This window comes from Pholcus phalangioides, unplaced genomic scaffold (genome assembly GCF_987345545.1).
Source record: "Pholcus phalangioides strain wild (caught in Gottingen) unplaced genomic scaffold, Ppha-v1.0 ptg000015l_1, whole genome shotgun sequence".
Taxonomy (NCBI): Eukaryota; Metazoa; Arthropoda; class Arachnida; order Araneae; family Pholcidae; genus Pholcus; species Pholcus phalangioides.
The window spans coordinates 90,305,140-90,320,091 of NW_028301608.1; the positions used below are offsets into that span (position 1 = coordinate 90,305,140).

Below are 14,952 nucleotides of genomic sequence, written 5' to 3' on the forward strand. Positions count from 1 at the left end.
CTAGAGTAAAGCACTCTCTCGTGTCTAGTGAATACTAAATTATTTGCGAGAAGGTCAGACTTGAAACAGTTCTGATGAAATATGAACTATTTTGCTATATGATAGTATTTACGTTTTTATGTATATTTGTTGTGTTTCTATGTATTTGGGCTATGTTTTTATGATTAAAAATGTAACTTTTTATATATTGGCGGTATATACTTATGCTATGTGTAACATGATAATTACTGTAAATGTGCAATTTCAGAGAAATTCACAGCCAATCCAGCATTTTCATGGTCAATGAAATTCGTGTTCAGTACACCGGTCGAAATTTTCTGTTCAGTGTTATTGACATCCTCTTTATAGATTCAGAGCGATATCTTGAATTTTCGTACTATTCGTATGTTTCACGTTTGAATTTGCAGACGGTTTCAAGGAATATATTTTTTACAGTGCATGCAGAAATTACCGGAGATGTCTATAAGCATGTCAATATAATTTTTTTTGTTATCATTAAAAAAATTACTCGCGCGTTAATATTTAAAATAAAAAACTCATTTTCAAATACTGACTCGAGAGACATTATATTATTTAAAACATATTTATTGAACAGCAACGACGATATATTCACAGATGATAATGTTAACAAAGGAAAGACAATGCGGGGGGGTTGGAACGGGGGAATGCAGCAAGAACAACTACTACTAATAATGAAATTGTACATCAGGTTTGTTATTAATCTTCTTTTTTTTTTCGTCGATTCTCTGTATAATCATGCCAACATTCCATATAACGATGAAATATTTAATTTCATACACACATGCAATTTAATAATTAAAATAATCTACTTGTGCGGGGAAGAGGAATAAAGTATTTTATTTAAAAATAAGACCGAAAAAAAAAATTGGGGAACAGATTCTAATAAAATTCTTTGTGACTTAAATATTTACAACATGTTAATCACATTATAGGAGAAAAAAAAAATTGAATTACTTCAATTGAAAAAGAAAAAGAACATTTTATGGTACAATTATTTTGATTACTAGCTACCAGATAGACATTCATAACAAGATATTCCTGGTTAAAGTCCACATGATTTTCCAAAACATTATCATCTTTAAAAAAAAAAAAAAAATTGTCCAAAAAAATCATACAAAATAATTAATTCGTGTATAAATTACCTTCCCTTGTGAAAAAATTGACGCGATAATGTATTTTGTACATAGACTAGCAAATAAAAATTTGAAACAATTATGATTTTCTTTTCTTCATGATTAACATCAATTCTGGGAGAACAAAAAAAAAATCATGTTATAAGCATGTTTTTTTTATCCCTCGTTAACATTTTGATTATGACATACTCGTATAGAACAACACGTGTAATAAACTCTCTCTTTCAAAAAGAAGAAACAAAATATGAAACATGGAAAATATAATTTAAATTAGACGAGCACAAAAAGTTTTTTTGGGATAAGGTGTGACAGATTGACAGATGCGCCATTTTGAATAACGTCCGCTATTTTGAACATAAATCCATCCAGTTACATGCATTTTTCTGGTATAGTTTTTTTTTTTTTTTTTCAACATGGTTGTCATCATCATCATGCAGAGGTATTTTCATTTAAGGAGCGTGGATAGTGTCCAAAAGAAAGATAAAATGTCTCAAATTCAATTTGATTATTTCCAATTGGCACTAGGATGAGGACCTACACGAGGATGGTTCAGGTGATTTTGGAGAATTCAGCCTGTGATGGGAATTGAGAGTTGAAGGTTGAGGTTATGGATAATGTCCAGTGTCCTTATTCGGATGACGGTGGTGTTACCGGTGCTGGTGGTGGACTGATTTTCCCGGCAGTGACCGGCGAGTTCCTGTTGCTGCTGCCACTGGATGTCGTGGGTGGGGATGGGGAGAATCGTTTCGGACTCTCCTTGCCGCTCAGTTCGATGACCTGCGGCCTGTTGCAAAGTAGCATGTCTCTAAGATCGGCGACTTCGCTAGCCAACTGCTGCAGCTGAGTTCGCAACTGACTGTTCTCGACGACCAGTTCGTCTCTGGGATGTGACTGCTGGCTGCTGCTGTTGCTGCTCTTGTGCAAGCTCCTTCGGCTCATGCGGGGCATCTTACGAGCCGGTGGCTCGGTGGAATCTTCTTCCTGGTCACGATCCGACAGTTCATTGGGACAGTCTTTGCTGCTGCTATCCCCGTCCGAAGAGGCGTCTTCTCGGGCGCTGCTGTGGCCACTGTCGGGATAAGAACCCCTCTCCGCTATGTAAGCATCTTTCTCGGAGATCATCGTTTTGTGACGTAGCTTGTGGGGCAGCAGGTGCTGGGGGTTGGCGTTGACGTGGATAGCCTCGTCGCTCGGTGACCAGGGGATGCACTCGGACTCGTCCATGGGCGAGGTCCTTGAAGGCGATCCGGGATCGATACCGCTCTCGTTATCACCCACGCTGTGACTGTTGCCGCCTCCGATGAAATGAGATGGCGAGCTTGACGACTGTTGGTGTTGCTGGGCCTGCTGTTGGTGCTGCAGACGCTGCTGAAGTAGATGGTGGTGGTGGGAATGAGCTGCGTCTTTCATGGCGGCCTCGTGGTGCCATGGCAGGAGTAGAGGTGGTTCGGCCATGTGATGCTGTGACATCATGTGGTGGTCAGCGGGCATGCCGTTGATCGCGACGTTTCCCGATGAGGCATGCAGCGGAGAGAAAGAAGACGGACTCAAGAGACCATTGGTCGCCATCATCTGCGGTGCTCCATCCGGACCAGAGTTTCCGTTTGTATGTATCAGAGATGTCAGCAGCTTGCTCCTTCGGCTCCGTACATCTACTGGTGGACAGGGCATGTGGATTTGTATCTGCTCCGGGTTGACCAAAGTTGTTGGCGGGAGCGAGAACTTTTCCCTCAGAGCGACTAGTTCAGCCTTAAGGAGGGCATTCTCCTTCGAAAGCTCCAGCATTCGTGTTTCCAAGACCATGTCATTGATTCGTCTCTTTTCGCGGGATCTCTTGGCAGCTTCGTTATTTCGCCTCCTCCGGTCCCAATAACTTTCATCTTTCTTGGAATCGGGTATGAATTCCCTCTGCTTTCTGCTCGGGAATATCTCTTTCGGTTTGAGTGCCGTCAGATCAACCGGAACCTCCATTGATGAGGGTGAATACAACGAATTACCAGAAGCGCCCGATGCAGAGTATTGATTCGGTGACATACGGCCGTCAGAATTCAGAGAATACGATTGTTGGAATGGGTGGTCTGCTTGAGGTTTGATTGGCCTAATAACCTGATCGGTGGCAGTTAACATCATCTTACTACCAATCCTTCACCTGCGAAAGACAAACAAAAACGATTCAGAGACAATGCATTTTTGGTCGAAGACACTTTTAAAAGTAATTACACAGTAAATTAACAAAACATTGTAATGCCATTTCAGACGTTTTCCCGTTTAACACTGACTACTAACGGAATATATACGTCCGACGAGCATCCCACCACTGACTACTACCGGTTACATCTATGTTCCCAGCTTGTTTGATAAGAAAATCCCAAATGCTAAATTTCTCTAATTTGTGACTTATTTTGTTCATTTTCAGAGTAAATGGGGGTTAAGATTTTTTAAATTCGTAGTGAAAGTGTTGAAAGTTTTATGTCAAATAGTCAGAATTTTTCCTCATATAGAAAAGATTCATTTAAGAGTTCAACCACTCGCACTTATATTTTATAATATTGAGTTCCAACGACGGGGGAGAGAGGGAGAGAGAGAGGCGACGTCTTAAGCGGGATCCACTGTACAAAATAGTCATCTATGTAAACCACGAGGCATAAACATTATATTCTATTACGGTCAATGTCCGATGTCTATCCAGTTCAACAATTTGCAAAATTATTCAGCATGCTAAGTCTAAGCTACTAAAAGATAATTACTTCGGGTTTTCCCGGCGAAATGTGGTTAAAAATGTTTCAAAAATCATATTTTGTCCATATTTCATGTTCGAAAATTTTTAGGTTCGAGACACGTTAACATTATCATTGATAATACAAATATTATTGACGTGCCTATGGAACAGAATCCAAAGAGTATCTAACAGTGAAACCTCGCATAACGGACACCAATCTCGTTAACGGACACTTTCTTGAATTACGTCGATGGGCCTCAATATATTTTACTGTCTATTAACAGACACTCTTCGTTAGCGAACAAAATCTTTTCTTCTAAGGGTGTCCGTTATCAAGAGGTTCTACTGTATTAGTTTTGGCGATACAAAAAACTGTTCTCACAGAAACAACTCAACTAACCAACGAAAATTTCAAAAGCGTATGGAATTAATGCTTAGTTCGTTGAAGCAGTCGCGTTAGAAGAAGAGAAACTTCATGTCGAATAATCATGCCCCCCCCCCCCCCATTGACTATATACACTTTACACATATACCTTTTAACACTTTCAAGACGTTCTCCAACTATAACTTAATATCATAATATTTAAACAAAAATTATTAATAACTATAATTAAATTTCTAACTATAACTTATATTTCCTAACTTTATTTTACTGACTATTTTTATTTATTATTACTTTCCCAGTGTAAATGCATTTTATGCCTTCTTGGGGTTGTTGGTAAATGAAATAAGTACAGTAAAACCCCCTCTAAACGGACACACCTCATGAGACGGTCAACCCTCTTTTACGGCCAATAATAATTTCCCCTCGTATAATCCCCCTGATTTACGGTCACTCCTCTTACGAACAAATTTTTTTTGTCCCATTGGTGTCCGCAAAAGAGAGAGGTTTCACTGTGTAATGTATAAATTTCCACAGTAACAACCACTAACACCTCTAGAAAAAGCTTGTTGTATTTGTCTGTGAAAAGTTCTTAAAATTTAATTAATTATTATTACAAGAAGCTACAGGATTATAACAAACAAAATAATACGGAAAAAAAAATCAATAATCGGACAAATTGAGTAACTTCAACAAATTTCAACGCAGTTTTCCATGTGGATATCCCATGAATAATTATTTTAAAAAATTTAATGAAAATATCAAATTTATTTATTTTTTGACTTCCATTCATTAACTAAAAATATTTAAAATTAGTTAATTACCGAACGAATCCAAATAAACAAATAAAAGTGAAATTTTTAGTTTTTGAAATTCTATACATTAATTTGAAAATTATTAAAAAATGTATCTTTTAAATTAAACTTATATAATTTCAGTTTAATTCAAGTAGTAAATTAACATGGGGGGGAAACACATACCTCACACAAAACATCTTTCACCGAAAGAGGCTCAGAGTATAACGATTTTTATCACGGAAGAAATAATATATCCACTCTCTGGTTGCAATCACAAAGTCCAGTGATTCGAATTATCCAATGCGAGAGAAGTTCAACAAGTCCGAATCAATCACAAACGTTCAAATATACGATGCCAAGAGATTTCTCGAAGAGTTCTCGACGATTGATTGAAGAGCAACGAAAACGAGCGCGATCACGCGCGTGCACACTCCAAACACACAACTAAACTCTTTCGAGTGTCACACTCTACTATAACTATGCTATACTATTTTGCTATAATCCACAACCGCGATCGGGTTGTTCAACTTTCACTTGATCTGAGCGAATGACGCTCTTTCAAAAGTGTCAGTCCTCTTTTGTTGTTTCGAGTTTGGCGCTCGGGTTTTGACCTAAATTCGCTGACAGACATTTTGGAGGCCATCGCGTGGTGTGGAGAAACGCGCGCAGTGGAGGAGGAGAGAGAGAAGATCACGTATAGTAAAAGTAGACGACGATGATGATGATGATGATGGATCAAAAGACCCCGAAAGAAAGTATTAAAAGGATTGTTAATTAGAAGAAGAAGAAAAAAAACTGACACAAGGTCTAATCTCTTCAACGTTGGGTCAGTGATCGCGAAATGCGCAACCGAACTTCCATCCATTGCCATAAAAAGAAAAAAAAAATGAATTAGATCGATCATTTGACGCGACCGATTACGATCTACACGTGTTAATGTGTAGGAATTCGCTCTCAATAAATTCTTCCCGTTACGGAATGCTTCCAAACATCGACAATAATGCGCCATGGAAATCGAGATGTAAATACCATGAATCAGTATTCGCCGATACGCATCGAAACATTCAATTTTTTTACTCCTCTAATTTCGTTGAGGAGTGAAAATACTCCTTAAAATTTTAGGTAGTATTTTTAATAGAGTCATTCGTCTGTTTTTCATTTTTTTTTTTTAAATGTCCCTCTATTTTTTTTACAATCTTAAAAATTTTGTAGAGGAGTGAAATTACAATTCAAAATTATTTTTATCGCATAAAACTGCCCTGAATTAATATTCCTCTTCGAAGTTATATTCCTGGAAAATACTCTGAATCTGTTTTCCGCCAGGAAACTCATTGTTAAAAACTGGATAAATTCTCAATTTTTTTTTACTTGTTTCTACCCACACTGTATGTTATTTTTTCCGAATACATAAAAAAGTTTTCGTTTGCCAACATAATACTGGCAAGAAAGGAAAAAAAAAAATCTAAATAACGCTAATTTACAACAAGGATTTTCCACTAAAAATGCATTATGACTTTTTTTTAAATACAGTCGAATCCCGTTTTAACGAACACGTTATAGCGAAAAAAATCTCGTTTTAACGATTTTTTTAATCCCCCAGATAAATTTACATAGAAACAGTGCAAAAACCTGGAATTCCTTTATAACGAAGGGATTTTTCTGGTCTCTTGGTGTTCGTTATAACAGGATTCGACTCAAAATCTTTCTTTCAGATTATATAGTGTATACCTTAAATTTCGATAGATATATTTTTTTCTATAGTTCTCTTTTTTTTAGGTAAAACCTCTTACATATAAAATAATTGAATTACTAATTTTCAAATACATGTTCGAAGATGTACGGGGAAAAAGTTTGTACACGACTCAGCGACAAAAGAAATAATACGAATATTTTTTTCACATTACAGTAACACCCCTCTTTTACGGACACCACCGGAACAAAGAAATTTGTCGTTATATAAGAGATGGTTCTTATTGAAGCTTTTACAATAAAACATCATTATATTTTGCGTCGTAAAAGAGGTGTGACGGGGGGTCGTTAAGAAAGGTTTTACTGTATTTCATTATCTTGCAGTTTTGACGAAAAAGCTCATTTTCTGAACTATTTACTTTCGACAATTCTGAAATTATGTCTATCCGTAATTCTGCCATTATTTATTTCAGTAATTTTGTAACTATTTTTGTCATTAATTATAGATTTTCATCAATCATTGAATTATATTAAATCATTTTATTATTTTTTTTAAACAGAATTTTGTTGTTTTTAAACATTTTTATAAATTCCCTGATTATTTATTAGTATTTGATGCTGAATTTTGCCTCTCGAAATTATGGAAATCATAGGTTTTGAAAAGGGTTTTGGCTCCGGGTAACCATTTTTAGCCATTTTTGACCCCCCCCCCCCCCCGTCAGCAAAAGTCAGCTCCTAATGCATATTGGTGGGATCAGAAACGTACGCGGGACGGGGGGGGGGGCATAGGTGACCATTGAGCCTCTTCCACCAGCCGAAAAAAAAAAATGTTTTTTAATGTAAACCACGAATTCTGTGTAAAATTTAAAAAAAATAAAATTTCGAAAGAAAATACCTTTATATGTTATTATAATCGATTTTTTTAACTTCAATGCTATTTAAAGGGTAAAAACTCAAAATTTCTTTTCAAGAAATTCATTGTGACCCCACCCTTTACGCCCTATATGCTAAACCCTTGACCCACGGCCCAAATGGGGCCCTGAAGGTTATCTGATTTGGCTTGCACCCTCAGACCTAATTTTGTAAAAATGAATTAAGCGACACATTTACAGATCGCTAAATGACCCGTGGTACAGAGCATTAAAGTGGCCCGTGGAACATTTCCAGATAACTGAAGTAGGCCCGTGGTACATTAAAAGATCACTTAAGTAACCCCACGACACAGTTCCAGGACACTTAAGCGATCCGTGGCACATTTAAAGATCCCTTGAGTGACATTTGGCACAATTTTAGAGTGTGGCTCTACATCACTCAAGTTACCCGCGGAACATTCCCGGACAACTTCAGTGATCCATCAATTACGGATCATTTGAGTGATGCGTTGCACAGTTCCAGAGCACTTAAGTGGTCCTGACACATTTCCAGAGCACTTGAAGGATCCGTGAAACATTTAGAGACCGCTGAAGTGGCTCTGTAAGGAATTTATCATTAGGAAGAATGTTAGTTCAGGTGGCTACAAACTATCGAAAGATTCTTCTCCTTTTTGGCGCACCGAGTAAGATGCCATTAAGAATATTTCATATTTTCATAAAGGGTTGTTGATGACGCAAGCATCGTCCCAACCCCCCTTGTTATCAAAAGTCAGCAAATCGGAACCCCCCCCCCTATCGATGCTGACGTAATACTTGAATGACACCTTATTACTATTGGAACCTTGAAAGTATTTTACTGTTCTGAATACACCAGTACAGATTTCAGTTGCCAGCGTGCTTTAACATCGTGAAGTAGCTATTTTCTCAAATTGGTCGGAGGGCCATGGCAAAAAAGCTCTGAGGGCCACATTTTGCTCGCAGGCCATGGTTGAAGACCCTTTATACAGGGATATTTTTGATAGCAAAATATATATATATATTTTGCTATCAGGAAGTGCCTTTTAAAAGAAATTACGAGTGATCCCAGAAACATTCACGATTCCACTTCTAAACTTAGTCACATCAGAAAAAAAAAAAACCCCACACAATTTCTTATTGAGACAAGACAAACTAACTTGGAATCCATGACGTCACCAACATTGCTATGTCAGGAACAGACTTCAAGTCTCACCACCGAAAGGAACGCAAAATCGCGCATAATGATAAAGAATCCGCGTGACGTCACCGCCATAAACAGTCTCTCTTCTGGATGATAGTAGCAATAATAAAAATCCGCAAAAAAAAGAAAAAGACGTGAAACGTTCGCCGACCCGAAAGGTACGAATGACCCTGACTCAAGCTATTTCTTTTCTTTCCTAATAACACTCCTAAGAGAAGCAAAAAGAAAAAAAAAAAAGAATTGTGTCAGCGAAAGAGCGTGTTTCAAGCCAAGCAACTTTAAAAAAAAAAGCACAAAAAAACAGGCCAAGGACGAAGAATAAACCGTTTCATTTTTGCATTCAAACAGAGGGAGAGAAAAGAAGACTCCTACAAGAAAAGATGGTTTTCTTTTCCCTTTACTTTCTACTTCTTAACTCTTTAATGCCATGCCACCACCACTATGAGAGATGACACTATTTATAGACTTTTTTCCACCAGAGAAAGTGTTGTTGGTAAGTCTCTTCTCCACGTAAGGGGAAAAAAAAATGGAAAAGAAGAGTGAAAACCTCCGAGGAAAAGACCTCTTCTCTCTTAAAATCAAGTGCGACGACCTCTAATAATAATAATAAAATGTCTGCTCTAGATGCAGCCGCGCCATAAAAGACATTAATAAGAATGACGATAAGACGCGCTGCGACTGAATCAAACCCCCCCCCCCCCCAGAAACCGAAACTTTATATCGAAATGTATATCTCCTCTGTGATTGGTCAGCACGTCGTACTAGCTTCCAACGCGTCTTGCGCCGACGAATTAGCACTTCATTAAAAATAACGACACTAATGATTATTAGTGATTAGGTTCTTTTTTTTTTATTCAATTAAAATTTATGGAGCGAAATTTTCGAGTTTTAACTTCTTTTGTTCATACTTTGGACTTTTTATGCTGTCAAACGAAATTTGTATAAGCAGTCAAAATAGGTAAAATTTGATGTTTCTATAAATGTTTTTAGGGAAAAGGAAATGTCAGATATAGATGCAGCCTCACCATAGAACACATTATGATGATAACACGCTGAATAACAAATTCTCGAAATCGAAACTTTGTATGGAAATGTGAATCTCTTCTGTGATTGGTCAGCCCGTCGCACTAGCTACCAAACAATTAAAAAATTTGCGACTGAACACTGATGAATACATAAAAATTTATGGAGTGAAATTTTTAAAATTTTACTGTTTTTATTTAAATATTTTATACATTTATTTTGTCTAAGGAAATTTGTATAAGCATAGATAAACCTAATATAGAAAGATACCTAATTTTTTTTTAAAAATATAATAAAATTTAATGCTTCTATAAATGTGTTTAGACTTTTTTTTTTTTTTTTAGAAAGCTTGTTAAGAAAAAAAAATGGTCTGCTTTAGATGCAGCCTTGCTATAATACAGATAATAACGATAAGACGCGCTTGCGTGACTGAATCAAAAACTCCCGAAACCGAAACTTATAGGAATGTAAACCTCTTCTCTTCTGTGATTGGTCAACGTGTCGTACTGGCTACTACCAACGTGCCTTGCGCCAACCAATCCGCACTCTATTAAAAATGATTACTAAACACTGACAAATACATAAAAATTTATGGAATGGAATGGAATTTTGAAGTTGTATCCATTTTCCTTGAAATATTTGGGACTTTTTATTTTGTCTCTAAAAAAATTGAAATTTTTAATATTTCTATAAATGTTCTTATAGAACTGTTCATTTTTCCAAAGTTAAAAAATTTTCCCAATATTATATATAATTTCAGACTTTTTTTTCATTTCCTCACATTCTGTTACAGCGCAAGTTGACGAAAAAATGAACATTCGCGTGAGGTATGGTTTAAATATTACGGAGTCATTTGGAAACTGAATTTATCGAAAATTTATCACAAAGATATAGTATTCAATATTAGGTGAATTAAAAAATATAAACGTTCGACATAAAATTTTAGCTTTTCAGAAAAAATCGCTTAAAAGTATGTTGCTCACAAATTCTACTGAAAATAAGAAATTAGTTGATATATTGCTTTTAAATTTCTCATATTTATTATTTTTCCCCGTGAATAATAATAAATAATTTTTTACACTAATACAGCATAGTGATTTTTCCTGAACACCAAAATTTTCACAAGAATGCTCAAATCATGTTTCTTCACTTAACATTTCGAAATATTTCTCTATAAGGAATGCTTTGATGGAACGCCGTATTGGGACGATCGATTGTATATGTTATTACTTCATATAACGTTACATAAAAAAATCCGTTGCAAAGAAAAAGTTTTCAAAAAAATTGTGTGAGATAATTTTTTATATATAGATCAAATCTACTCAAATTGCAAGCGTTCTGGTAAAAATTTCATTATATGTTAGGTGGGGAACTAAGTTCTTGCCAGAAATGATAGGTAGCGCCAGACGAGTTGGAGTAGTCGTGTGTAGTACAGTCTAATTTGCACAATAGCGATCGTTTCGGAAAACGGAAACTTAAAACGTGTCCTAGTAGTACGCAAAATTTTGCTTGTTGTTTGCAACTTTTGCAATTTTGTACGGAAAGTGTAAAATGTCTGTTGAAAAATCTAAAATTCATCACATCATTTGGTACCGCTGAAAATCCAAACTTGGGGATTTCAGGGCTGCAACCACTGTAAATTCCGTCCTAGGGGAGTCCACTGTAAATGCCAGAACAGTAGGATACTGTTAGACCCCCCCCCCCACTTATTTTTTAGAGAGAGAAAGTGATTTTTAGGAAAAAATTCATTCTTGATTGCGATTTTTTTTAAATTTTTGAGATTTAGAAATTTGCCGATCACTTTTAAACAATTGGAAATTTCTCTGGGTTGTAAGAATGAATACTTTTTGAAACTATATAAAACTGTATCATTTCATCAGTTTTTATGAGTGTTATAGCATTATGATTTTTACTCATGAAAACAATGTAAAACGTTTTAATTTTAATTAAATAATTATTATAAAAAATATTTTGAAAAAAAATAATTAAAAATGCATTATGTAATGAAATGGAAATGTTCTAATGTTTTCAGAAATGGAAATATTTTTTAATTTTTTTTTTCTCTTTGGAATTAAATATTTGCCTCATTATACTGTATAGAAAGAAAATTATTAGGAAAAAAAGGTAGAGAATTATAAAACAACTCCCAATAAAATTCAATTTTTTTTCTCTTTTTTTCAAACAAATTTTTTATAATCGCCTTTCCTCATAACGCATGTAATACCGTCAATATTCCTTCGAAAATAATATCCGAAAAATAGCTTAAATCTCGTTACGCTGCGCCATCTATGATCAGCCGGCGTCATCAGCGACATCGTTGACGCGAAATATTTTATTATCCACTGCGTTTTGTTATCATATTTATCACTCATTAGAGATATATAATCTTTATATTTTATTGTGATAAATTTTAAAATATAAATATGGAAATTACTACTTTTTAAAAAAAATTATCCGTAGTTAAAGTTTTGGTTAAACTAATTCACAAAATTTAGAAATATAAATAGTTAACTACTAAGATATTCAAAAACGATAGATAAAAATGAGCAAAATTCAAACATAAATAGTTTTTAAATGTTTTCAATAATTTCATATCAGTATAGTAATTTTCATTTCAAAATGGCTTTATAAAAAATAAAATTTTACATTCAAATTTCTTTTATAAATTTTTAATAATTTCTAATTCGCTAAATTTCCCTGCTCATTTTTTTTTAATGTATGAATTTTTGTAAATTCAACAAAACACGATATTTGTGTGATACAAAATGTTTTATAGTTTAAGAGATCTATTATAAACCGAATATAGTTTATAAAAATTCTTAAAATATATGATTATGCTAATATATTAAATATATATTACGAATTATAAATGTAAGATGACTTTTTAAATTAAATTTCACTTGAATTTTATTTTTCTAATATTTAATTGGATGATATTTATTAGGGAATTTTATAATTCATAATTATAGAAAATATATTCTGTTTTTTCCACTTCCTAACAAGAATAAATCTTTAAAATCGGAAAAAGATCTTTTTATATATATTATTGAATTTCCACCAAAGAAAATTTTAAGATCTTTATTGAAAATCAGTATTCTTTGCTGTTAAGCATTTAATATACCTGTTAATGAATACATCAACAACCAGAATTCATAAATTTTCGGAGCACTGAAGATTATGTACCCTGATCTGGTATTTGAAGCACTCTTTTCTAAATCAATAACATGAATTCACATCTCTTTTCATATTTAAAAAATATTTTCAATTAATTGCCAATTCAATTGAACTGAAAATGAACATGAAAAGTCTCCTACCATTTTTAATTGTTTCCGAAGACTTCCGAATTAATAAAAGACGAAGAACCACAATCTTCCGACGCAAAAATCTTCAAAGAAGTCCTTGTTAACGCGAAATATCCTTGATTTGTTTGTGTGTTTTGAGAAATGCACAATAATAAAACGTCCGCAATGGCTGATTATACTACACTGTACAATGCGAGAGCGAGAAAAAGAGATTATTATAGAGAGAGAGCAAACTCTTAAGCTTCCTTTGCCTTCGGGACACAAAGCTCGAAGTGAGTCTCAGACACGTGAAATAGTGACAAGTGTTGTTCTAAAGGGTTAGCATACGTTTTCGTCTCCGAAATAGTTCGGCGCGTGCAAGGACTGACGCCAACGAGAATTCGCGTCGTGCCAAGGACGAATATCATCTCGCCAAGTGGTGGCAACGATCTCCAATAAGGACGATGCTTCCGGTGGTGGCTGCTGCTTGCTTCGTTGGGGCTCGTGGGATTCTTCTCTCGAATGATTTCGTCACGCGCATTAATAAAATATTAATAGAACACGACACGGAGACCCCCTGTGCGAAAACAATTTCGGGACTCCTTAGTCCCGATTTTATATATTTTTTGTGGTGGAGGGGGGGGGACCCAGAGAGTACACAGCCCCCCCCCCTCCCGTGAGAAAACAATTTCGGGGCTCCTTAGTCCCGATTTTACATATTTTGTGTGGTTGAGGGAGGGGGGAATCCAGAAGAGATTCGTGCATTATTACAGAATATACGCGAATGCGATAAATATCTATTCACCAATGAAAATTCACAATTTATGAGAACAAAAAATCCCAGAATTGAGATGAAAATTCAAAATTGATGGAGATTCTGAACTAATGAGAGAAGAAATTTCGGAATTGATGAAAATTCAGAATTAATGACAGAAGAAATCCCAGAATTAATGAAAGAAGAAATCTCAGAATTGATGAGAGAAGAAATCCCAGAATTAATGAAAGAAGAAATCCCAGAATTGATGAAAATTTAGAATTAATGAGAAAAAATCCCAGAATTTTTTGATGAAAATCCGGAATTAATAAGGGAGAAATAGTTCTATAATTGTGTGTGTGATTGAAATTCAGAATCAATGAGTGAAGTAATTCCTGAATCGATTGAAATTCAGAATTATATAGTAAAAATTAATTCTTTAATTGCTGAAAATTCCAGAATATGGAATCAGTTGACGCACAGACACCTCGTTTACTACGAAAGCAATGCATTTGATACACGTGTATTTTTTTCAGTTCTATTACCATAAGTGCGTGGCACCACCCCCACCCCCTCGCAACCGTGGGCCCAGGGTGCGACCGTACTTGTCCCACGACACCTAAATTTCTCCCTTTTTTCTCTGTTTTTGAGTTCAAATATCTCAGCGAATATTACATTTGTTAGAAACATGGAAATTTTTGTTGAACTTAGGAGAGACAGGGCAACATCATTTTAATTGGAAGTCAAAGGACGGGGGCGTATAAAAATTTAGATTTTGGAACTTTTTTATAAAAAAATTTTTTCATTTTGAACGGCATTTATGATGATGGGCGACATCATTTGAAACATTTTTTTTCTTTTAATTGACAGTTGTCTCTATAACCACCGGTTCCAGAAATTGAGCAACGATGAGAGTGGACACCCTGCATATAGCAGCGTTTCTTAATAATGATTCCGTAGAGCCTTGGTTAGGTTCTTGAAGTTCTGAAGGCAACTATAAGGTTCCCGAAGAAAATAGTAATGGTCAGAGTGGCGAATAATAATTTTATCCCTTTCAGACCC

General features: G+C 35.2%; 1 protein-coding gene across 2 annotated transcripts; it reads right to left on the reverse strand.

Moving 5' to 3' along the window:
- Window positions 1–569: 569 nt before the first annotated feature.
- vri (nuclear factor interleukin-3-regulated vrille) lies at window positions 570–13,461 on the reverse strand. Of its 2 annotated transcripts, none has more exons than XM_089244744.1 (2): window positions 13,170–13,461; window positions 570–3,303 (listed from the first exon to the last, which is right to left on the reverse strand). In XM_089244744.1, exon 2 carries the CDS (start codon window positions 3,282–3,284, stop codon window positions 1,782–1,784), a length of 1,503 nt encoding a protein of 500 aa, XP_089100870.1. In that variant the 5' UTR covers window positions 3,285–3,303; window positions 13,170–13,461; the 3' UTR covers window positions 570–1,781. The 2 variants fall into 2 exon arrangements, with proteins under 2 accessions (XP_089100870.1, XP_089100871.1); XM_089244745.1 differs by lacking the exon at window positions 13,170–13,461 and adding an exon at window positions 5,236–5,606.
- Window positions 13,462–14,952: the final 1,491 nt, after the last annotated feature.

What these genes read in the sequence shown, in the direction of transcription:
- vri (XM_089244744.1), bottom strand. Translation starts at nt 3,284, where the DNA reads ATGATGTTAACTGCCACCGATCAGGTTATTAGGCCAATCAAACCTCAA.